Source organism: Psittacula echo (genome assembly GCF_963264785.1).
Source record: "Psittacula echo genome assembly, chromosome: 7".
NCBI classification, from domain to species: domain Eukaryota; kingdom Metazoa; phylum Chordata; class Aves; order Psittaciformes; family Psittacidae; genus Psittacula; species Psittacula echo.
This window is the reverse complement of record NC_137740.1, coordinates 11,498,994-11,524,077: the sequence shown is the minus strand read 5'-3', so window position 1 is coordinate 11,524,077 and position 25,084 is coordinate 11,498,994. Positions and strand designations below refer to the sequence as shown.

The 25,084-nt window shown below is 40.0% G+C and overlaps 1 protein-coding gene across 4 annotated transcripts in view; it reads right to left on the bottom strand.

Annotated features, from left to right (window-relative positions):
- Positions 1–25,084, bottom strand: part of EIF2B3 (eukaryotic translation initiation factor 2B subunit gamma) — a 100,177-nt gene that overhangs the window by 72,377 nt on the left and 2,716 nt on the right. For all 4 annotated transcript variants that reach the window (XR_013957414.1, XR_013957415.1, XM_080623166.1 and 1 more), the window contains 3 exons: positions 24,681–24,820; positions 6,738–6,897; positions 1,296–1,407 (listed from right to left, as the gene is read on the bottom strand). Coding sequence is in view for 2 of the 4 variants with exons in the window: in XM_080623166.1 (XP_080479292.1) it covers positions 1,296–1,407; positions 6,738–6,897; positions 24,681–24,820 (412 nt within the window). In the remaining 2 variants the exon portion in view is untranslated. The remainder of the gene's footprint in view (positions 1–1,295; positions 1,408–6,737; positions 6,898–24,680; positions 24,821–25,084) is intronic.

Below are 25,084 nucleotides of genomic sequence, written 5' to 3'. Positions count from 1 at the left end.
AGGTCAACTAAGATCACACATGTTTCAGCAATTTCTAAGTTGTTATGCCACAGCCACCCACTAGTGACAGCAGAAAGCCACAGCCCATCACTAACAGTCAATGAAATATTCCTCCCTAGCACAAAATAGACTAGTGTTTGTTTGCTCAAAAACATAGAATGCAATGGTGCTGAATTTCCTACACTAGACAGATCAGCTGCTGTGTACGTACACGAGGCTTGTCTGCAGCTTGGTCCCTGCCATGCCCAAGGAAAACCCAGGAGACAGCCAGTGGAAACATGCAGTTAACAGGGCTCACTCTTGATCACCTTCCTTCTAGAGCAATTCTTAAACTCAGGCAGAAGAGGAGTCACCTTTCCATGGGCACACAGCACCTCCCTCACATCTGGTAGTGGGATGTTCAAGGAAAGATTACTCCTAGCTGTGGCCTACAGCACACACCAGAGGCATTTTCACAGAAGAGATTTATCTGAGAGCAGGCCCCAGATGTCCGTATCCTTGACTTACAAGGTCCACATGGATGAATTTCTCAAGTCTCAGATGGCTGCCCCACAGGTGTCTAATCTCCCAGAGGTGAAGGTCTGACTGTCAGCCTGGGACAGACTACAAAGCCTGGCTTCTCAAAGAGACAGCAGAGCTTCCACAGAACATCAGACGCGTGTCTGAGAAAACTAAAATCACTGTACAGAAGAGCATAAAGAGCAACAAGCCATCTTTCCTTCTGCTACGAATGGATGGGAATCCAGGAAGCACAGCTAGTGCAGCATATTTAATGGATTCATCCAAGTCCCCAGTGCAGTTTAACGGTGGATATAACACGGAGTCCCTAATGAATCTTTTTGGGCCTGGAAAGACAGCTGAGGTTTTGTGCCTCATATGCAGAAGAGTGTCATGAAATCCTGAAAGCCTCTCTGAGATACTCTGTAAATCCATATTACAGATTCTCATTGGAATTCATACACTGAGAATAGCTTTTAATTTATGGACATAGGTGTACTGCTTCTGAATCTCTATATCTAAACTGTACCTGAACTATGGCAATACTGGCTTCATTTCAAGGAGAATTAACTTTTCGCCCATTTCTTTTCTTTCCTTAGAATTCTTCACAATAAAGGCATGACACAAGCCCATCAACTGGTTATACTGACATAATGAATAATAAAATACTGCTCCCTGAACAGTGCAAAGGCTTTTTCCTCTTCTCATCCTACTTTGCCTTTAATCATCACACCTAGTCCATTGTTATGTACCCCGATCCCAAGTTCAGTTTCTATTACAAGGACTCATAAGCTTACTTCTGAAGGATGGATCTTTTAATGACAAGTTCTTCATCCAAGTCAGCTTCATTAGCCATGAAGAGCAATCTTTTTCCTGTGTCATCCACTCCAATGAAGTCGCGCTGCTCCACTGAAGTAGAAAATCAAACATAACCATTATATAGCCCTGTCTTCATGCAGGCTGGAAAGACAAATGGGACCATCAACCACCCCCAAAATATGAAATACCAGGTTTCAGACTAACCCAGCAAATCAATGAATTAGCAAAAGTTATCCACAATATTTATTAACTTATTTCCAGCCAAGGTAGCAGATATGTATCATGACATCCAAAACACTGGCCCTGCAAGCTTTATGCATCCCTTTTATGAAGATGCCAACTACAGGCCCTGACATGCAACGCTCCATCTTGAGCTATGCTTTCCTTCTCTTTTAAAAAAATTAATAAAAAAGCCCTGCTATGTGAATTTACACAACAACAAACCCAAGGCGAGCAGAGAGTTCTTAAAAACCCAGCTGCTTCTTCCTCATCATAAATCACTCCACATTAGAATTAGGTGGTCTGGAAAGGATTATGATTTCAGTTAAGACATAACTACTTTGCAACTGATCTCCTATTTCAGATAAATACTGATAGCAATAGAAACCCTAAATCACATACACAAACACACATAAAAGTCTAGATTCTAAGACTTCTACTACTGATGTTTCTGGGTGGGTTAACATGGTTTAAATATCTATTTATAAAACTGCCAACCAAAAGAATACCTAACAAACAGTCACATAAGATTATTGTGGCAATTCCCATCTCCTGCAATCAGACTGTGCATCAACAGTGACTTTGGTCTACTGAAATGGAAAGCATTTGTCTTCGAACAGTCTTCCACAACATCTGAATACAGTGGTGGCTGTACTGCACTCTGTAGTGTGAGCCATCACTCTGGTGGCAACCATACACTGATCTCCACAGGAACACAGGCTCTATAAGAATGCCATGGTACAGTTGTAACAAAAACGTCCTCTCTCCCACTAAATACTATTGTTTTGGGCCAAACTGGCAGATATTCAGTCTCCCAAGTTCTAAACTTTTAACAACATTAGAATAACAGCATGCTCTATAAATAGTTAATTTCCCAAGATGAACCTCATCCTTTATTTTACTTTTACCTGTTCCTTCAGTTACCATAGTAATAAACAGTACCAAAATACAACCAAATCTATGCAGCTGTTGAAAGTTCTCCTATTGGCAGTCTTTGATCCAAGTGATCAAGCATACCCTTTCCAGAAATCCCATCCCTTCTCAGAAATTAATCATATAGCCAAGTACAAACATAGGCCTGAACATGTAACATTATGACAAGCACAACTAGGATAAAGCTCGCTTGCTGTAAAAAACAAGAAATAAGTCTTGAAAGCAGTGCTGATTCTCATGCTCGAGAAGGGCGACAAAGTTTGAGAGTAGGGGCCAATCAACCATCACCACTGCCACTTAACTGAGGTCTCCCGACAGGCTAGAAACACAACCAAGTTCTGTGCATGGCTGCCCATCTCCTGACTATTCGTACAATAACATAACATCCTACACTGTTATAGGGAAGCTCTATGCAGTAAGAAAAAGGGAAAAAGAAATCTTGATGAAAACAGGACCAGGTACATGACTGCCACCAAACCGGTTTCTCTCGCTTGCATGGATATGTAAGAAACAGACAGTAAAACCATGTGAGTGTGCTGTATTTTTTTGTAGTGGATGCCAGGTCAGTTTCTTCCCAGTACACTGGCAATAAATTGCATTCCTTTTGTAAGTTAGAAAAGACAAAACCCATTACTAAAATCAACTACCCAGAGATACAAGTGTGCTGTTTCAAATCACACTGGCATCACTTAGTGAGGAAAAAAGTAAATGGAAGAATGAACAAATAACTAGTTTACAAAATCTCTGCAAGGAAACTATAAGAAAAATGTTAAAGCTGGACTGATGGTAACTAAAAAGTCATTTAAAGTATAAAAATGGAAAGCAGGATGTGTTTTGCCTCCTCAAAACAGATAAATAAGGATTTGACACAGCTATTGTAATTTATTAGTTACCTTAGAAATTACATCCCCAACAATTTTAAGGGTTCTAATGACCTGAAGAAATCATGACATCACAAGAGAATGGAAGCTGAGCAAATCAGTGATGAGAAATAATTTTCAGTCAGATTTTCTAAAATGCTTTTTAATCAAACATAATTAATTGACACTTGGGAAAAAGACACCTTTGTTAAAGATTCACTATCCCCACCCTTTCAATTAAAGGGTGAGAATTCACACGATGCAGCCTGCAAGACCACCAAGAGGTCTTCTGGCAAACACAGGGAATACCAGTGATGACATGCCTGCTGCTTTCAAGACAAGAAAAACAAGCAGGAAAGAGTTGCCATCCCCATCTTTTCTGCTTTTCTTTATACATCACAAAGGTTCAGACACCCTTTTCCACTCAATCCCTTGCAGGTCATCTTTAAGCACATGGCTCCATTCTGGGTGTCCAAATTCCTGACACTCCCTGTTTATTTGGGTTACTACCATTCACTAGCAGCCTGCTTTTTCTCTTTTTTACTTATTTTATTGCCATTCCTCTTATTGATCAATTAAAAAAAGCCAATGAGATGATTTTTGTCAATATATGAGCCCCTAAATATAAAAACCAATGAACTTCACTCTGTAATTTGCACCTGAGGTATGTCAAACATTTCAGGAAAGCATCGGTATGAATTTATAGCTGCTTAACACTGCAATCCATGCTCATTTTAAAACTATTCCTTATATTAAAGTTCTTGAATGTTCAATAATATCCCAAAAGCAACAACTTTGTATCAGATTCCACGATGTAAACAAAATGTCTTTGGTGCTCCTTCTCAAAAATGAGTGAATTTGTAGGAACAGTGAAACAATAAAGGAAGTGACAAATATATCCAGTGACTTGTCAGGACTAGGGATCTATTTTCTAATATCAACACTTGAGTAGAACAGCACAAGTACATAGAAGCATGTATATGCCACGATTTACAGCTAATAGTACCACATGCTATTAAAAGCTGCCTAACATGTTCCATATTAATATCTTGTCTTCAGCTGCTTATAAGCTTCATCAAATTTTAACTGTTTGGGATGAAATTTCCAACACCAGGTGCTTGCCTTAAGAAGAACTTGGACAACTGCAGCAAAAACAGTTCGGCTACTTCTAAGGTTAAAGAAAAAAACCCCAACATGTTTAGCCTAAGCTTAAATGCTTAGGTGGCCCTTCTCTTGAAAAGCTATGCTATTCCAGTTCTTCATCTAAGGTCTTCTCTACCATCAGGTGGTACAAGCAAAGCACACAAGCCATGAGGCTCCACGGCCATGCTGTGATGACTGCTTCAGGGGAAAGAGCTTGATCTGTTGTGTCTTTGCAACTTGTTTTTACAAGGAAATTAAACTCATAAGCTCAAAAGGATAAAAGGAAAAAAAGCATAAAAATAAGGACTCTGCAAGATGGGCTGGGAGAGACAGAAAGTAGTCTCTGAGAACTGGTGGAAATTGGGGATGTTCATGAAAAGACCACAGAGAAAGGAATGAGAAAAGAAGAAAAAAGGTGACTGCAGACAGATAAATGAAGCAGGTTGAGATGAGAAGTAAGAAGTGGAACAGGGATGGGAATGGTAGTGAAGGAAAAGTGTAACATATGAGAAAGAGAGGCTGGACTCTTAACAAGGATCCTTGACAGAAACAACTAAGCAAAGAGAACAAGAATGGAGGCTAGTGGTGACAAGAAGCCAGCATGGGAAAAGATATAAGGATGAGCTAGGACTATGCTGAGAGCAATAGAATGCATTCAGGCAAGTAGGAACGAAAGGCAGGAGGGTCTGGTGCTCCCTAAAATGTACCACCCCTCACCAGAACCTGGAGAACCACCTAAAATTCCTGTCTCAGCACTCCCCTACTTTTAGCAAATGACTGGAAAAGGTCTAGTAGGGTTCATGTCTCATCTGAGGCAGCTCATAGAAAACAACTTACTTTCCATGACAGCTTGAGTAGTTTTTGAGTGTGAAACCTTAGCATCAAGCCCCAGAGAAAAACACTGGTGGTGTCAAAACACTGCAAGAGAATGGAATTGTAATGCTTTCAAGTTTGGTCTTCTACAGATCTGAGAAATCATACACAAATTTTAACAAATCATGGAGTACGAGTTATGCCACGAAGTCAAGCACACAGACATGAAAAACAAGAAAATTAAGAATGCATGTGCAACCTGATGTGTTTATATTTTCAAAGAGTCTTCATGTGATATTGTTTAACCTCACAGACCTCCTTGCCCCCGGCTTGTGTGCTCAAAGCTCACATACTGGGCAGCTCTATGATATTTAACCACAGACCCATTAGTTTATAACTCATGAATGCTCAACTCTGTCTGTAGTAGTGCTCTTGACAAGGTTTTATGTGCCATTAGCACTTAGATCGTCTGTTCAAAACCAAGGAGGTTTAGAGCTGTTTGAGAGTTCGAGTCCTAAAAGCTTTCAGCCCTACTAACTTTACACGTTGCTCCAGAAAAATCTTCTCATGCAGAGTTTAAGCAGCTTTCTTTTAAAAACACACTTCTTCCACTTTCAGACGCACACATAGTCCAACAGTTGGCTTGCATTTCACTCCTCCTTCAAACAGTTTGAAGCTTCACTTTCTTATTTGTATTACTGTAATGCCTCTGAGCTTTAATCATAGACCAGGACCCACTAAGCTGGCAATAATCAAGCCTCAGCGATTTAACAGATATCATTAAAAGAAAATGAGAGGTATGGTATGGGAACAACTGTATGGTATTTAGTACTTTTAGCATAAGTAAAAAAGGGATAATAGCCCTGCCCTGCCTTACAGCAGTGTTGTGAGGATAGATACATTAAAGATTACAAGGCACTAACTAAGATATTATGGTAAAAGGGACAAGATAAGCATCTAACCAAGACCTTGAAACAGTGGGAGCTTTGCCTAGCAAAAGGCTCCTGGATGTGATCTCAGAAGAGTAATTCAGTAGATACCATGAGACGGGAGATTTCTAGAAGTATTTGTTACCCACCTAACACTGGTCCCTGCAGTCAGTGGTAAATTCCCACTCATAATCTGGCTGATGCTTAGTGCTCTTGAAAAACCTAACGGTTCTGATGCTCATATGTAACAAAAATCTAGGGTTTGATCCAAAACTCACTGAAGTCATCTGGAGCTTTTCCCTTAACTCTTGTGAGCTTTGGATCACAGCCTGCAAGATTACAGGAGTCTAATATTTAATTCTAAGATGGAAAAACCCAAGTCACACCCCTACCAGGAAATTTGAGGAAAAATAGAGTATCTGTACCTTTTTTATTTCTTTCGCTCTGAGATTAATAACTAAACATATGTACAAACGGTATCTCTAGTATGTGTTAATAAATAAAGGTATTCCTATCTACATACCTGGCTTTTTTTTCCCTTTCTGTCCTGGTACCACTTCTGTGGGTTCATGAGTCTTCTTCATCAACATGGAGAGAGTAGCATCGTGAGTCCGAAAGAGATCAACAATGTTATATAAATCAACATCTGTGATCAGATCGCAGCTCAACACCAAGACATCAGTCTGTCAAAGAAGAAAAACAAAGCAAACTAAACCATTCAGGCATACAAGTGACCACATACAGATTAGCATTTGAGGACACAACAACGAATATACCCATGGCTGGTTTTAGATTTTCCTTTAAAATACACAGGATCTGCCATACTTCGCCACAAATAGTTACTGGGTTTTATCAGTTCACTTGAGTCCTGCTGTTACTGAATTAGTTAGTTGGTTAATGCTTATCCAGCTCTGGACCATAAAGAGTATGTCACCATTTAAACTGCCGTCATCTGCTCCTAAAGGAAGGAGCCAGGACACAGAAGCCATGGCTTTCAAGACTGCCACAAAATTCTACAGTATTTACAGCAGCTACTTTTAGTTACATAATGATGTAGAAAAGAAATCTTTCTGAAGGAATCTTTTTTAGCTGACTTTGCATCTGGCTACAAACCACTGGAAAAGATATTTAAACTATGTTATTTTATCGGGAGGAAAAAAAGCAAAGACTATCTAGGATGTAATTGCACTGCCATGGTGGCCTCAGCCTAGAAATACATTTCCTAAAACCAGCAATACCCCATATAAAAAAAATAAAGAGGAAGTTAGGTCCTATTTAATAATAGGCTTGTATTTAATTTTGATCTCAAAGGATTCCAAAGTACCTCATGAAGTATTTAAGAGAACTGCTGCCTGTATCACAGAAACATTGTCACATATTGAGTGAGACACAGCAGCTTCATTAACCAAGCACACTACAATATACTCCAACTAAAAACACTTACCTAGAAACAATTTTCTGTATTTCACGTGGGCTGGGGAACATACTGCCAAAAATCAACTAGTTGAGCAATTATCTTCATTTAAACTAATCCTAACATAATATTTGTGCAGCATGGCCTACAGAAAAGTAGCAAGCTTCCACTTTATTTTTTGTTAATGATCAAGCTTCTAAGCTTGTCTCAAGAAGATTGTGTTTCTTTCTTGACATTTACCATTCTCACTTTCTGTGCTACCATTTACTACGGTAAATCTCCTGCAGAGTGTGACACGGCTTCCTACTTTTGTCTTTTAAACAGATACTATTTGATAAGAAGGGCACTAAAAGTAGTTGGTAAAACCTGAGTTAACTCATGGAGGATCAGTAATTCTACTTTTATTTGTGAAAACTATCTTGGTTTAAAGGATATTAGTTCAGCACTGACCTTTTATGAGAGAGGTTTATTATGGAAAGGTCTGCATTACAGACTTCATCTAATACTAGGAGATTCTACATTGTAGGTGAGGAACTGATGTCTGGTATTTACATTATTTGACAGGTTCTCCTTCAAATACTGGGCAGTTTCATGTGTTTACCAATAAGTCATTGGAATTCATCATGTCACAAACTGTTAAGAGCTGCTGATTTGGCATGCTGTGCAAAAGGTCAAGCTCTGAGGATTTTACACATTCAAAACCTGACTTGTAGCGCCCTTTCTAGCATATTTTCAATATGTGTATTTTATATTATGGTTTTGCCCAGGAGAAGTGCTTTAATTATCCCTTCTCTAAAACAACATGCACACACATTGGAAAAAAAACCCCAACACAACAACCCACAGCACTGAAGCAAGCTGCCCAGCACTCTGGATCAGCCCTGCTCCACCATTCCAACGTGTACAAAGAAAGTAAGAAAAAATTCAGCTTAGTAAGGAAGTAAATCTCCCGCTTCATAACTGTAAATAGTGAAGAAACACCTATTAAATATCCTGGAAATTCCTGACAAATTTTCAGATCTTCTGTTTCTGTTTCTTTTTGCACAAATGAGTTACACTATTTGCAGAAAGACCAGAAGGTCTCCATGACCCATATAAAACGACCTGCACTTTTTAAACTGAGTTTGTAGAAGGAAGAGATCGCTGGTTTCAAATTCACTCCAGTGGTAAAATAACAATAAAAAGAGAGAGACAGACACACCAATGGACTTATCTTAATGAACAAGTATTTGGACTTGTAAAACAAACCTTGTAATTATTTCACATTTTACTAAACGCTTTAATCTGTCACTACAGCGAAAACCCAACAAGCGTTTCATAGTTGTGGACAGGCTCCTGGGTTTTTTCTCCTCACTATAGGACAAGCTTTTTGCAAAAACTGAATGCAAGACCCCTGAGGAGCATACGGGAACAGAACCACCAAATGTCTGGTTGCCATCTGTTCTACCCATTTACTCTCCCAATATGTAAATAAACGTCAGTGAGCGCAGGGACCAGTGAAACACACAGTTGCTCTGTAAAGCCCACATTTCTGCCTCTCCTCCTGATGAGCAGAGCAGTGGCCTCAGAAGCACGCTGAGAATACACCATGAAAGGCTCTTTTGGGACTCGACAGCCTCCCCTTTGAAACACCACCCCCCTCATAAATAAAGCCCTCACTGTCTAATGGATGCACTTTTTTTCCAGTGTACAACTCCTGAACGAATAAACTAATGGCTGAATGAAAAAATAAACTATTCTAGAACCCTAGCTGAAGTGTGTGTTTTTCTTTACGTTTTTAGGGTGGGTGTAGAAGAAAGAAAATAAATGGTAAAGCTTGTGGGTTTTTTACATATGTATATGCCAAATAAATACACTGCACCTTTCCCAGTGAGCCACTGATACAAAGAAGAGAAGTACATACTTACTACATGCACTCATGTGCTAATAAGGGGTATGTGAACATACTTGACTTCATGAATTATGCAAACACCTAAGTACACACACATAGATCTCTTAATGAAATACATGTAACTATGATTACATCAACCCCAAACTATTAAACAGCAGACGATAAGAATCAACATGAACTGATTAAAAAAACCCAGCAAGCACACACCCCAAGCAGAACCACTGCAAAGGAAGAAAAATGCACGCCCAGATGCACTCTCCTTTACTATTACAACCATGGGAAGGACAAGACAAAGGTCTTAACTCAAGAAGGACCAGCCAATGGATGGGGCATGAAACAAATGCTTGGAATTTCTGGCATTCTCTTGCTCTGCCAAACGTGATAGGGCATTCTGTTTACTACTTTTATGACACAGAGGAGCCCTTGTTGCAGACCCTATGGGGCTCTACCACAGAAACTGCTGTACAAGAAAGGGCAAAAACACCATCAATAATAATAAAAGAGAACAGCAAATTACTTTGGGTTGGGGAGCACAAGAAAATGCTGCCGTGCTGCACAGGTATAGGGACAGCAGCTGGCACTTGCTGGCAGCACACCTCACATTTTTTATGAGCATCACAAGAGCCGCAGAAAAGACAAAGAGAATATGACGCTCCTTGAAAGAGCCACCTGGGCCTGAGCAATCTCATTTAACCTCAGATCTGCAACTCATACACTCAAGTTCAGACTTTAGACTCAGCTGCTCATCAGCAGAGAAAAACAAGCTCCTGCAGAGATCATCCCACTTACAGTTTGAGTTTCTAGGAGATGTTTCTTTGTCCTTACTGCCCATGGATGAAGCCTTGGGTTGCCAGTCTAGCCATCGCTGAACAGCGATGTTCAAAGTCAAGCTTGGCAACACAGCTCTTAAGGCCTCCAAATCTCCACTCTCCCTTTTTAACACTGGCTAACAGCATTTTACCATCAAACGTTTCCAAACTGTGACATGCTCATATATTATCACATAAGTTACATACTCAATCTGGATAAATACAACACTAACACAAACATCAAGAGTTTTATACAAAATAGAGAGGAAAAAAAACCCCAATTGTAAATAAAAAGCACTCAAACCCAACATGTCAACAATTATATTAAATCCAGCACAATATGGAAAATCTACACAAAAACAAGACCAAAAAGCAGAATGTTTCAAGAACTCAGTTCAAGACAACTGATTTAAAAATAGAAAACATGTTTTCAATAGAACTAATTCATACCACAGATCAAAAGATGGATGCAATTATATGCTGTAATATACCAGCATAAATAAAAAGCCTTGGACTTTCTCACACCCTGCATACAAAGGCAATGTTAAAAACTCTTCTATATTCAGCAATAACTGCTGGATCCCTTATGTTCAAACAGGAGATATCAAGGTTACCACAGATAGCTGGCAGCAAATAATGAATTTTTAGTAGTATTCACTATGCTTTATCTATCAAGTACAGACAAGGCCAGGACCTTGCATCCTAAACTGCTGATGGCCCCAAAAACTGCAGACTAGAAAATGAGAAGACGTGTTGCAAGGAAATCTCTAATTTGAACAAAATCAGCCCCAAGAGAAAGACGGAAACAAATGTCAGACTGCATTATAAGCAGAAAAGCAGCAAAATATCCATGAGCAGTAGAACCACCTCCTAGCAGAACTGAAAAGAGACAAAACATTGAAGTTAAATGCTAAGTGTCCAATTGCACAGTATTACAGCTGAGACTTTGACAGGAAAAGAAAAGGAAAAAAAATCAAGGTATTAGGTAGACTTTGTTCCCTACACCAGCCTACGCTACACACACGCAGAAACAGAGAACTTTGCATCACTTTCTGCAGTGTCACCATACAACAGGGGAGAGAGGAACAAGTTATAATTACTGCTGGAATTAAGACTGAGCTTTATACACAATAGCCTGGAACTTCACCCACATGTTGCATTAACAGTGGGGTTTGTGTGTAATGCTTTTATTATTCAGAAGAGTAGAAAGGGAAAGAACAGTTTGGCTGTGGGCAAGCATTCTGATTGCTTGTGAGCATGCTCCAGGCAAAGCCAAAGATACCTCCCAGCAACTGCATTACTCACCACTCTTCAGATCAGAGACTTACATCCAAGGCTTTAGAGTCCCTTTTTATCTTAGTCTCCATTAAGAGTCCTCTGATTTCCACACCTGTGACCTCTTTGAAGCTCTATGGCTGTTGCTGTAACTGGAGCAGGGAACCTCATTTATTTTTGACATCTGTAGGATCTTGTTAACTACCAACTGAAATGGCCGCCTTTGGCTGGGAATTCCCACTCTGCTTTTGTAATGTCCTTGATAGCAAGATTCAGAAGAAAATCATGACTTAGTACTTTGTTAGCAGACATGAAGCATTTACCTACTGTGCAGTCACTGTGCAGCAGCAAGTTTGCTGTAGACCAGCACCTTTCATAACTCTTCTAAGGATAGAGGGCAGTGAAAGCACAGGATGTCTCTCAATCTGAAATCCAGCAGCAGCCTCATTAAAAGATGGAAGAAACTTTTTTTTAAAGACTGTGTAATGTGAAAGACGCCTCTTTTTTCTAAAAGGAAAACAGAAAAGTCTCATGTGGGAGCCAAGGGAGTCTCTTCTAATTTCTTGCATGGCCCTGAATTCATCAGGTGAGGATATCTTAAGGCAATGTGAATGCCTCCACATACGTAACCTGTCAGCATCACTGTTTATCTTCTCAAAGAAAGCTGGAAGAAAGATGCCAGAAGCTGGGGAGGAGACTTAACCCCAGTCCCATCATATGGCTCATTCTATGCGTTGTATCAGATGGGATCACACAATGAAAACACCATTTTAGGTTATCTTTGTATCTCAAGAGCTACCATCCAAAATCAATATTTTTTAATTTACATACATATAAGCTAGGAACAGGAAAGATATTCAAGCCTGGAAGGCATCCTGTCTCCTCCCAGGAGGAAGTCTCGTTACCTATTGCTCAAACTGACAAGTGGGGTGGAAAAGGGTAATTTACAGTTATCAGTAACTAAAAGCAGGAGTTTAGAGATGAACACAAGTTCAGAAGCTTATTAAGAATGTTTTTAAGGCAGGACATTGATATTATGAGACTTGGTATTATGACACTGAAGTGTAAAACTTCTGGTCTGGAACATAAGCTTTGCAAGCCACCTTTTCCTCTGGCTCCAATTAAAGCAATTTTGTCCTACTTACGAAGTACTCCAAAAATCATTTGCCCAGCTTCCTCCTCCAACCACATCATCTTTCTTCACTGGTTTCATTTTCTGTCACATCAAGCATGACTTATTTACCCTCCTTTTCACAGTCTATCCCTTCCATTTTCCATGGATTTACCAAATCTGCTTCTGCCTTACATCAGTAAAAGATGCCAGCTCTACTACCAGCTTGTATTTTCTAAAGGATACAAGTAGATTTAAGCTCTGATGTCTTATATATGTATATATATATATATAAAAAATAAATCTGCTAGTCTTACAGAAAACGGACAATTATCAGGCTATCAGTATGCTGTGGCACCAGATTGATAGACTGACTCATATTATCCTGTCTCCTAGGCTCTCTCATTTGTCTGAGGTCAGGAATCATCTCGTGCTTATGTCCAGATCCCAAGCATGACAGAGAGGAGACTGTTTTTCCCCCCTCTAAAGGCACCCAGAAAGCATGCACCATCATTCATTAGAACCATGTCTGCTAAAGCTCAGGGAGCACCCCATAACCCAGGCTCTGAATTCATCAGCTCACAGAGTGTGAGCCTGCACAAACAGATCCCTCCTTTGCAGGCAGGAGAACTCAAGAAACAAACGGTGCTCTCCTCATCACTCCTATTCCTGGAAGGCAGGTTTCCCGGACTACCTGGACAGCAGCACTACCAGACCTGCTGTTCAGCTGATCTTGGACTCTGCCTCACATGAACAGAAAGGAGAACGCCTCAGTCAGGCTCCAATCTCAACAGCAGCAGCACAGCAGGCTTGCTGCCAAAGCCCAGAGCTCAAGCCCAGGCTTAACACTTAATGTAGGCAGAGCCTTAGGCAGTCAGGTGCTGTAGTCATACAAACAATAATAATAAAAAGTAGTCCTAATGGAGCTCAACCAGCTCAACTTATTGAAGGGAAAGAAGGCCCTTGGCCACAGCCCACGATTACCTAAACAGGAGATCTCTCAGCAACACAACAAAAAGCAGAAACAACTGGATTCAGTGGCTAGAAATCAGCATTCAGCATAGAAATAAAAAGCAAAGTGGTTTAAGAGGGAGAAGAGGTATAATCTGGAATAAAATACCCGAGGATATAATAAATGCTTAATCTACTAGGATGTATGAATAAAGCCTTGTTATCTTTCAGAAACATATTAAGTCATCCAAAGTTTTGAGGCTAACAGCCCTGATTACCATGTGCAAATTCCCCTAGAGACCAGAGGATCATAATGGTTCCTTGCACTCTCAGATCAGACTATACCCAAAAACCAAGACATACACAGCATGTGTCCTGATGTGTCCATTCTGCCACCCCACAGCTAGTATCAGCATGATCTTAAATTAAAACAAAATGGTCAAACCAAGTCATTACACAACTCCCAGTTTCAACACTGCTCCAACAAAAAACCCAAATGCCATTCTGCTCTGCAAAGCACAGGTTCTGTGAAACACAGCCCAATGGCACTGCTACTTCATACAACCTGCACTGAAGTGAGTGTCCACTTCTGTGAGACCTGATCAGCTTTGTTCAAATGTTGGGTTTTCTCCCTGTAAAACACAATCATGCTATATTAAATAAAAGTACTGTTTTGAAGCATAGATTCCTATACTATCCTCCATGCACTATTTACACCAACAGCACCTCTCCATTTTTTCCAGTGATATTTGGTCTGCAGCAACTGGTGTTGTAAGAAAAACATCATGAAAACTTCAAGACCTCCACTATTTTAAACAGCATTATTTGTCTACATCCAGAATTTTCACCATCCTCCCAAGGGAGCTAACAGAATTTATACTACAGAAGAAGGCCCAAATTTGCTTCAAGGAAGATGGAAAACTAGATAACCTACATGGGTTTCCCAGTTACTATAATATGACAAACATGCTAAATTAAATTCCAGGCATCCTAAGTCCACTGATCTTCACCGTGGTTTTCATCCCATTAAACAGTGCCAGAAAACCAGTGCTGAGCAAAGCAATAGCCTCTGGGATAGCCTGTTATTACCGCTCTATTATCAATGTTACACTACTGTACCAGGCTGCAAAAAACCACAGAAAAACCCTCTCTAGCACCATAACTCCCCAGGTTGATGTTTGGCACCTACTCCCTCCCACACTCCCCAACAACTGGAACTATGTACTTAGGTTAATGCATGCAATTGTGTCTGATCTTAACAATTTCATTTTCTCTTTCAAGGGATGATACTTAGTGAAGAATCATAGAATGGTTTGGATTGGAAAGGACCTTAAGACCATCCAATTCCAGCCCCCTGCCATGGGCAGGGACACCTCGCACTAAACCATGTCACCCAAGGCTCTGTCCAACCTGGCCTTGAACACTGCCAGGGATGGAGCATTTACCACTTCTCTGGGTAACCTGTGCCAGTGCCTTACCATCCTCACAGTAAAGAACTTCTTCCTTATATCTAACCTGAACTTCCCCTGTTTACATTTAAACCCATTACCCCTTGTCCTGTCACTACAATCACCTGCAAAAGGGTAACTGTGACAGCTGTACAGCCCACAAATGCCATGGAAAGCCCTGACATTCTATGAGGGAAGGCCTGTTAATATCCAAACATGGGGAAAATACACAAGTAGAAATCATGCAGGCTAGAAACAAAGTAAAAAGGCTGCAGACAGCAAGGAAGGAATGTACAGGCAAAAAAAATGTACAAATAGCCTGTAATTGCCTCCTTGCAGGTATTGCCTTCCTGAAGCCAGGGAAGGCCTTGAGTGTCATGCAGAAAGGCCAAGGACATTGGAAATTACAAGCAAAAAATTAGGAAAACATCAGACCAGACATTCAAAACAAGGACATCATTAAGGAACACCAAACAAAGCCCTACACAACTCGCTCTGCTCTGCGGAGTCCAGGGTGGCACGTACATTAGTGATGCCTTCATGCTGCCCTTCAAGTCTTCACCCAGGCATGGGTGACAGTTGCATCTTCGAGGCTCATATGTGGCACAAGACTTTGCCCTCTCCACTAATAGCACCAAGGAAAAATGACAGCTAGAAGACACTGACTTCCGCCCTCTCAATGTTAAAATCTTACTCCCTCTTTGGAAATGCACAAATTCATTTCACAGACTTCATTTCTTTGAACATTCATCACAGAGCGACTTTTGAAAACCATAAACTTGAGCTTGACGTAAAGTAAAAGGCTTCATATGCCTGTTAAAATGAGCTGATAGTAAAGCATGTTTGACTCTTCTTCGCCTTCACATGTCCATGAAAATGCTGTTAAAAACCAAAAAGTGCAAAGTTATTTTTGAGATTCCCTTTACTAAAACTGTAGTTTTCCCTCAGCATACAGCCCAGTAAGTTATTTACACAAGAAGACTGTATATAGTTTAAATAAGGAAAATGAAAGATGATTTACAAAAATGAACACTAACTTCTATTTACTCCCCAAAAATGAGAACTACTAGTAGCTCGTAAAACCAGGAAAAGATTTTTACCAGGATGCTTTTAAACAAATTATTCCGGCTATATACACATGCAAAGAACTTAGTATGTCTGCAACTAGAATAGGTCGAATTTGTGTAATTCATCAGAAATTACATAGGGTCTAAATGAAAACATATACTGTAATACAGGAGAAATGTCGACAACTAAGTACATGGAAACAAGAGGTATTGGTTAATGTGACGAGCACAGGCCCCAAGTTGCCAGGAGCATGAAAAGGATAAGGACATACAGAGGGAGATATAACAATCAAAACTGATAGCACCTCAGGTCTGTCAATGACTCCTTGTAAAACACCTATGGTTTTGCCTGCATGTATAAAGGAAGGCATCCCCTTTAGCTGACAACAGGTAGAATAGAAAATACTCTAATAACCATTCTTGATCCCAACCTTCAGAGCTAATTGCCTCATTCAAACTTCTGGTGTTTTAGCCCTGATCCATAGTAAACCCTGGCAGGAAAATAATTAATTTAATTACCTACATTCTTCTAAAGCTGAGTAACTTCAAAACAAACAAAAAAAAAATCCCAACAACTGTTGAATTCTCTAACTCTTACCCTGCCAGGAAAAATAAAGATCAGAGCAAAGTCCTGAACACATTCATCAAGCACACACAGTCAGGCAGCGCTATGTCATCCCTCCAGCAACATTACCAGCCTGAGCACCTGCCAGTGTAGCTGCTTTCTAACAGACAATCAGCTATGCTTTGGGAACAGGACCTGGCTATGCAATTCTGCCTAATGCCATAGAGGTGGAACTTTTACTCAGAGGTAGAGAAGGAAACAAGATGCTACACACCCTGTGAATTGCCATCAGATACACCTGCTTATCCCATGCAGAACTAACATTGTGAAAGGCAGAATCAGAAAACCCAGCAAGAGGGCAACTTTTATTTGCATTTTAGACACTCCAGTATAGAGCATTTTTGGCCAGGTCTGCTGGGAAAAACTGCTGAAATTCTTTTTACTATTTCAAAATAGATGAACAGAATATTCAGTTACGTCTTGCTTATATAGAGATCTTGTCACTTACAAATGCATTAATTGTTATTATTTTGTTATTTCCATGGACAGTACAAAAAAAATGCATAACTATATTATGGGGTCTGAAGTTTTTCTTTCCATGCTCTCCAAACTCTGCTCAGCTGTACCAAAAAAATTCAGATGCCACCTCCCAGCCATTACAGCTTACTTACATCATGTGTTTGGAAAGGAGATTTTTCAACAGAGGAAGCGAAGCGCTTAGCCATGCCGTCCAAGACTCCACGGATCAGTGACCCTCAGCAGCATACAGACCACCACCGTGACATCACACTTTCCAGAACATGGCTCCCAAAGATGCACATACCAAGAGAATCTGGAGTTTCAATCTTTGTTTATTTGTTCAAAAGAAAGTTGGTTTTTCTTCTTCTTTTGGGTAGCTTTTTAAGGTTTGTTTTACTTTGCTTTTTAAGAGCTGTATTACTTTCAAATCTTCCTTTTTGACACTGAGAAAACCAGGTGGACCACCTGAGATGAAACATTTCACATGCAAGCACTCACCAGTGATAGCAGCAGAAGACATGCTGATTAATTCACACCATATTAGTCAGGACTTCCATTAACACAACTAAGGGCTCATCAAGGAAGGAAAATGTGAAATTGTTCCATTGCTGCTACTCCACTGGAATGCCACATTTTAATCACTGGCTGGAGTATAGTTGAGTGACACAAGGGGGAGAAATGCTTAACAGAAGATGAAAATAATATAGTTTAGTGTTCAGTGAAGACAAATGCTTGATCCAGGCACACCCACATCACCTCCTGCTTCTGCCTGAAATACAGATTCATGATTTAACCAGGTTTCCCAACCTGCTGCCTGGAGAGGCCCCAGCCTGGGAGGTGGTGCCAAACAGCAGCTGCTGGGGTCTGGTAGAATTTGGCAGAGGGAACAAAATGGTCAAATATGAGAGATGCCTAAATTTCAGTGGAACTCATTTGTAAAGCACACTGACACTCTGACTTCTTTTTCTTGTTGTTGTTGTTTTCAGATCAACAATAATCTACAAGCCACAAAAGGGTCTGCAGCAGTGTGATGAATGGTACAAGCAGAAAGTCACAGGAACGCAATTCTCAAAGGGTTTTCCTAACTCAGAGTTTAGCCTCCTGCCATTCCAGGTATCTCCTTACTTAGTTTATTTAAAAACAACCACCACACCGCCCAAAAAAAAAAAAAAAAAAAGAAAAAAGGCACAGCAAAAGCCAGCCTCTCTCTAGTATAAATTTAGAGGATTTGTGTCTCGATTACTCCTTCTACGAGCCTGTTTCGCAATCCTATTCTGCTCCAACTAAAACCTTTCTGCAATTTTCAGCCTATGCTTTCTCATAGGAAATTTAAACTCAGTGGCATTCCACTCTGAATATCTTGTCTTCTTTTTCAGTGTTCCACATTTGATGCACTTGAGTTCCACACTTGTGCAGTATTCCACACACAAAAAAAAAATCGTCCCATTGCCTTAAGGAACAGTATTCATTTCTCATCTCTACCATAACAAATATTTTCCCTGATATATTTTAGCCTTGCATATGTACCCTTCCTTCCTCCATCAGAGTGGCTACTTACCATCACCCTATTTCAACTAGTACATCCTGAGACATTGCAATTTACTATTGGATTCCTAGTCCTATTATTATTTCTTGTTGCTAATCCTCTAGATCACAAGTTCTGTGTTACCAGCCAAAGCCTTGACACTATTACTGTGCTATAACATGGCAGGTTATGGCACATAGATTTTGTATACTAATCCTGTGAATCATCCAAAGGAAGTCTACTAAACTGCAAAAGAAGGCCTTTAAGAATGGTAGAAGATGTCAAATAAACAAAGACATAAATCTGGACTGAAAAAGTAACAGAGCAACATACTGGAAGGAATAACCCCACTGAAAAGCACCAATAGATGTTACATTATGACTTGAAAAAAGTGTGTCCACTAACACCAGCTACAGAGGGAAAGCCTCCCTAAGGAAGCCAGGGAATTTAATTACATAAAATTTCAAGAGACATCAAAATAAGTTAACCTTTTAAAAGGCAGTCACAATTATGGCGGGGTGGAAATCACCACTGAATGAGGAGCTGCCTACAAAACAAAACTGCATCATCTCCTACCACAACATGCAGCACTCACATCTTTTCTCCCTCTTGAAAGTGCATCAGGTATCACCACCAAAACTGCCAAGACTTTGAACTCGTTTTCCTATCATTCAGACTGAACTCAGCTGAATGCTCCAGCCAGTGTCACTTGAGTGAAAACCAGAAACAGGGACTGTGATAGTTATTGAGGAGAAAGCAATTATACATGACCCCCTTACAGAGACCCCCTTTCCCACTGCTCCTGGCTGTCAGCAAGCTTTGGATTCTAATAGAAATAAATAAAAACATGAACATGGTAGTTATAAAATTAAACCTTAGCACCTACTCAGTCACACCTGTAACACCATCCTTACTTTACAGCAGCATGCTGAACATACTGTTTTGCTAACAATACCAAACACTGACCTCATTTAAAAAACCCTTAATCTTGAAGACCAGGTGTGAGGAAAATTAAAGACAAATCCAGAGCAAGTTTAGTGTTTTCTTATCTATGGAAGAGGTATTCAGTTGTTCATGACTGGGGCTAGATTAAGCCATCCTTACACCCAAATGGTTTGCTCATGCTTCCCTAATGAAAGTTTATCCTTTAGAGGAGCTGACTCTTACGAAATTATTTCTTCTCTCTTACAACTTCTACAGGTTCCTTAGCAAAGCACACAAAGCCTATGTATCTCCCATGCCTGTAATGGATGAAACAGTGGCCAGTGAGTAATTGATGAAGTAGTGAAGAGATCTTAAGAGATAGATAGATTCTGCCCTAAAGAGCTCACAGTCTGCTTTCATTAATGTGCATTGGATGAAGTGGTATTTACCTGTTACAGACTTAGAGAGCACCGACTTTGTCATTTAATCTATAAAAATGATTTTCTGAGGTTTCAAAGTAATTCTTGACAGTGATTCTCGAAAACAGACATGAACAGGTAGCAATATTTTAACAGTTTGACATAAAGACACTGGATTTAATAAACTGCACAAGAATACTGCTTTACAGATTTGGAACTTAAGGATGTAACTGCTTGATTCATGGCTTGTTATAGTCCTTCAAAGTTGCTCTTTGGTGTCTTCAAGAGATTTAGTAAAAGGTTTTTTTCCCCCTCCTTTGCCCAGCTTTTCAAAGGCTGACAGGCACACAGTTGAAGAAATCCCTGGTAGTGCCTCTTTTTGTATCCTGTAGGTCTTGCTGGACCTGCATTATTTCCATGCTGCAGGTAAGTACTCAAAAAGTACTGAAGCTTTCACTAAGTAAATCACTTTAGAATTACTCTAGGATAATTGCATATGTGAATAATTGAAAGAAAATTGAAGTCAGAAGGCATTTAAAATAAATAAATAAAGTTCTTGTAATCCATTTACTCAGCTACAGAAGCAGACTGTCATCTTCCAAAATACATTAAATTCTTCTATATGCCATGCTTTTGCCATCTGGAATAGGGGAGCTCTCTTCACTCTTCATGACCAGGGAAGGTTATCAATCCAAACTTACAGGAATGGAAGCCTGGCCTGTTTTTGTGTTTGGGCTAGATCACGAGAGGACAGAGATCTTTCTCAACAGCACAGATCACAGGTATCAGCCCTATGGTGGTAAAGCTACAGTTTCAACAAGAGCATTATCATACCATCAACTGTGAGTCTACATAGTCTGTTTTCTACCATTTCCCATCCTATATGTAAATGAGAAAAGCTCTGCAGCTTCACTTTGGTTTTCATATTTTGAAAAGCTATTCATTATCAGTCTTGCAAAAGACAACCAGAAAACTAGGCACACAGACCCAAAAGAATAAAACTGACTGTGATATTAGCATATAAGAAAAAAGACTGGCCATTAGCCATGGGAACTGCCATAAAAGCACACAAGACTATAGCAAGATCCCAAAAAGAGCAGCATTCTAGGTAAATGTTGGGATTGTCCACAGGAGAGCAATTAAAGGACATGATCAACAGTTGTCACAAAGTCCTCGAATTGTTTTCATATCCTTGTGCAAAACAAATCATTTAAGAAACATATTAGTAACTCCTATACTTGCTTTTTGACATAATTTTAAGAGCTGGACTTAGTGCAAAACATTGATAACTGTTATATTATCCAATAAAGAAAAAAAAATAAAATAAAAAAGGCAAAACAAATCTCTACTGGTTTCTATTTCATATGCTGCAAAATGATTTGTCACTTTCTTACATTTAGACCCATGCATTACCAAATTTAAGACCTTTTTAAAGTCATAATCACTGAAGAACCCACAATACTCACGATTCAGAAACTGGACTGCAACTCTACTGAAGTTTCTATTTCATCAGTTTCCATTTAAAAGATCTTCAACTTGTGTTTAATCTCTTGTCCTGCTGGCTTTTTCAAGGTGGGGAAACAGAGTATGCAACAGGCACACAACACAGTATAGAACTATGACCTCATGAACAAAACCAAGAGAGATCTGAGACAGATGTCCAGTTTCTAGTAGTTACAAATCTCTAATGATCCAAGGTAAATTACTGCACCTCAACATGCCTCAGTCCTCAGTTGTAGAGTTGTGAAGACTGGTTAATGGGGTCAGCTACTCAGACCCCAGCACTGAATATTTAAATAAAAACAAATAAAGCAACCTGCTACACAAGTCAATTCAATTCAGTAGTTCAATAAAGAATTACTGGTAATAAACAGGCCAAGCTGACACCCAGGCCTAGGAATCCAGAAAGCAGAACTCATAGGACCAAGTTCACTGTTGTTTATTACTTCTCAAGCAGGTGCCTTTTGGAAACAAGTGTAGCATAATATCTTTATTTGTGAAGGATCCAAGAAAAAGATACATTCAGACTTCTAACGAACATAAAAACCGTAATGAAGCTGCTACCTTGTCAATCAGGTGTAGGCTGAGACAGCCAAAAATAACAGGAAGAGTTCCAGCAGAGCCAAGAGCACACATCTACTATACCAACTCTTGGAGTAAAGATGTCAAAAAAATCCTCTGTGTGTAGAGTGGGTGAACAGCAAACAAACTTGAACAGGCTTCCTTTGCTCTCATGAGGAAAGGGTAATACTGGTAGTCAGCTGCTTGTGGCTGTGAACCAAAATAGTCACTCTTACCTGCCCCCAAAAATGCTAGCACCAAAAAGCAGTAAAACAGCAATGCAAGCTATCTTCAAACTATCTTCCCTCGGGCCTTACAGTCTTCGAACATACATACTCTCCTGCTACTGCTGAATGCCATTTTGTAAACCTAATATCATCATCTAATTTTTAAAGTATTGAGCTTCATTAACCAAGGTGCAACACAAAGGCCTGCAACTGCAGAGACAGCACACAGCAATGCTGCACTGGTAGAACTCCCTCAGTTTAGTGCTAGACAAGGCAGCAAGTCATGAGATTTTATGTTTTATTTAAAGTGGTCCAACATTTATGCACATCTCAATCTGTGATCAGCAATACAGCTACCCTGAGACGTATTTCTTACTGTGCATTTATAATCTTGGCTTTGCTCCCTGCCACTTGCATTGCACACAGGCAAGTTGCCTATACTGTGCCACGTTACCTCATTTTTATGGAGCATACTTGCTCTTCTGTTTGTGGGCAATTAACTCAATTTGCGACAACTAAATTTCAACAACTAGTTTAAATTTCTCATCAAACTTCTGGCATGGGCTGCAAAAAGCCTGCCAGCAAACTATGGCCACAAGCAGCAGTTGTTTTCACCAGGGAAACTCATTCCTCAACGAGATCCCTCTCCTGCTCCACCGCAGGCAGAGCCAACAAACAGCAGCTTTTCAGCTACCTCTACTGTGTAGCTCTCACCTACCTCACACAGGAGAGGGTATACCCTGCAAGAGGTGTACCAGTGGTATGCATTTACTAGAGGAATGACTCCAAAATACACAGTGCAGCAATCTGCTCAAGAACTCAGCACAGGATTCTTTCAAATAAGAGAGCACTTTGTTCTCCCTCGCCAAACAAGCGAGACATGGAATAAAAAGGGCAGAAGCAGTTGCTGCAATTCATACACAGCAGTTGACTGAAGAAGCTGTGTGGGTTTCAGGAATACCTCACGTCTTTCCTAAGCTTTTTTGCTGAAAAACAAACAGAAGATCCAACACTGCTGCCCCACTGAAGATACAGTCTATTTTCTTACCCCACACGCTTTATTGTTGTCTCCCAGGCCACCCTCTTCAGCTAACTTGCCTGGATTAACAAAAAGAGGGATACCCAGACAGCGGGACTACTTGCTCTGATCAGTCAATACAAGTGTAAGGTTGGGGTCACAATCTGCAGCACACAGATATTTCCTTAATGAATAAAAGTATTTAAAAAATACTGCCAGACTGAGTTATGACAGAGCATGATTTTCCACAACAGAAACATTCTAAAAGTTAAACTAATTCTGTTGATTTTGCTTTTCCTTTTCGTGTCTCTTCTTCACCCTCTAAATTATTCTAGTCTGTGCATTAATCCCTTGCAGAATCTCTCTCGTTTCACCCAAACATCTGTATTTGCCTGTAAAATTTCATCTTGCCTAAACTGGAGTCTTTCTCTTGGGAGTACACAGCCTGTTACACTGCATATTACCTTCAAAAAGAGCCTGAAGACAAAAAGACACAGTTCATTGACGTTATGTTGCAACCTTTATATACATGGCCAATTTGGCTAAGATGGCCTGGACAGGGAACAAACCAGAAAGATTAAGTGTATGACAACGACAAAACCGAAATTCCATCCCAGATCATGGCAAGAGCTCAGAGCAGCAGGTCTGCCTTACATGGGAATGTTTTGATTGTGCAGCCAGAAATCTAAATTCTGTGAAGTGGCATTTTTATTAGAACAGCAGCCCTTTATCACATTTGTGCAATGTTTATCAAAGAGCTTATGGACAAGCCAGTATAAGAAAAGCAGAAAACTGAAGCACAGAGCAAGTCACTTGCTAACAGCACAGGCAACCCTGTGGTAGGGCTGAGAACTGGACAAACTTCCTTACATATGAGGGTCTTGCTTAAGCTAAGCTGACAATGAACATTTGTGCAGAACTACTTCCCCAAGCACTCTGTGGACAACAGCTATCACACATCATATCAAAAACCGTACAAACAAATACAACCTTTTAACTAACCTGCCAGAAAGCTAACACTAAGCAGCAGCCAGTGCCCAGCCTGGATCTGCTCCAGCCTTCCTAGCTGTCAGTTCTGGTCAGAGTCTGTTTGAATTCCCCCATGAGGTGACCTTTACAAAATTCAGCTCTTCTGAAGACCAGGAAATTCAGTTACCATCAATATCATTCCATGGGACAGCTCTTAAAGCACAATGAAAAAAAAATTAAATAAAATTAGACACAAATGTCTTCCAGTAATACCTTAATTTTCTGGTGAATATGTCTAAGTGAATCTGCTGTACCCATGTCCATGTTGTCACTGATGCATACGAAATCCAGCTTCATTTTTGTGTCCAAGTTTAGCATCTTTTGGATTTCCTTCCTTGTAATCACAATGACCTCTAGGATAGAGGAAAGTGAAATGAGATCAAGCAGGAAAAAAAATATTCATCACAAATAGAATACACTTTTTATTCACAAAGGCTGAGAGACTGTCAGAAGGCTTGAGTAGCATAATGGGGTTCTACATGAACCAAAGTGCACTTGGCAATAGTAACTTTTAAAGAAAAGATTAAGTCCTAATGCATATGAAAACAATCCCTCCTGCTTTGTGGGGGTGGAGCCTGTTACTGAAAGGGACACATGCGAGTGGCATGAGTTAGCAA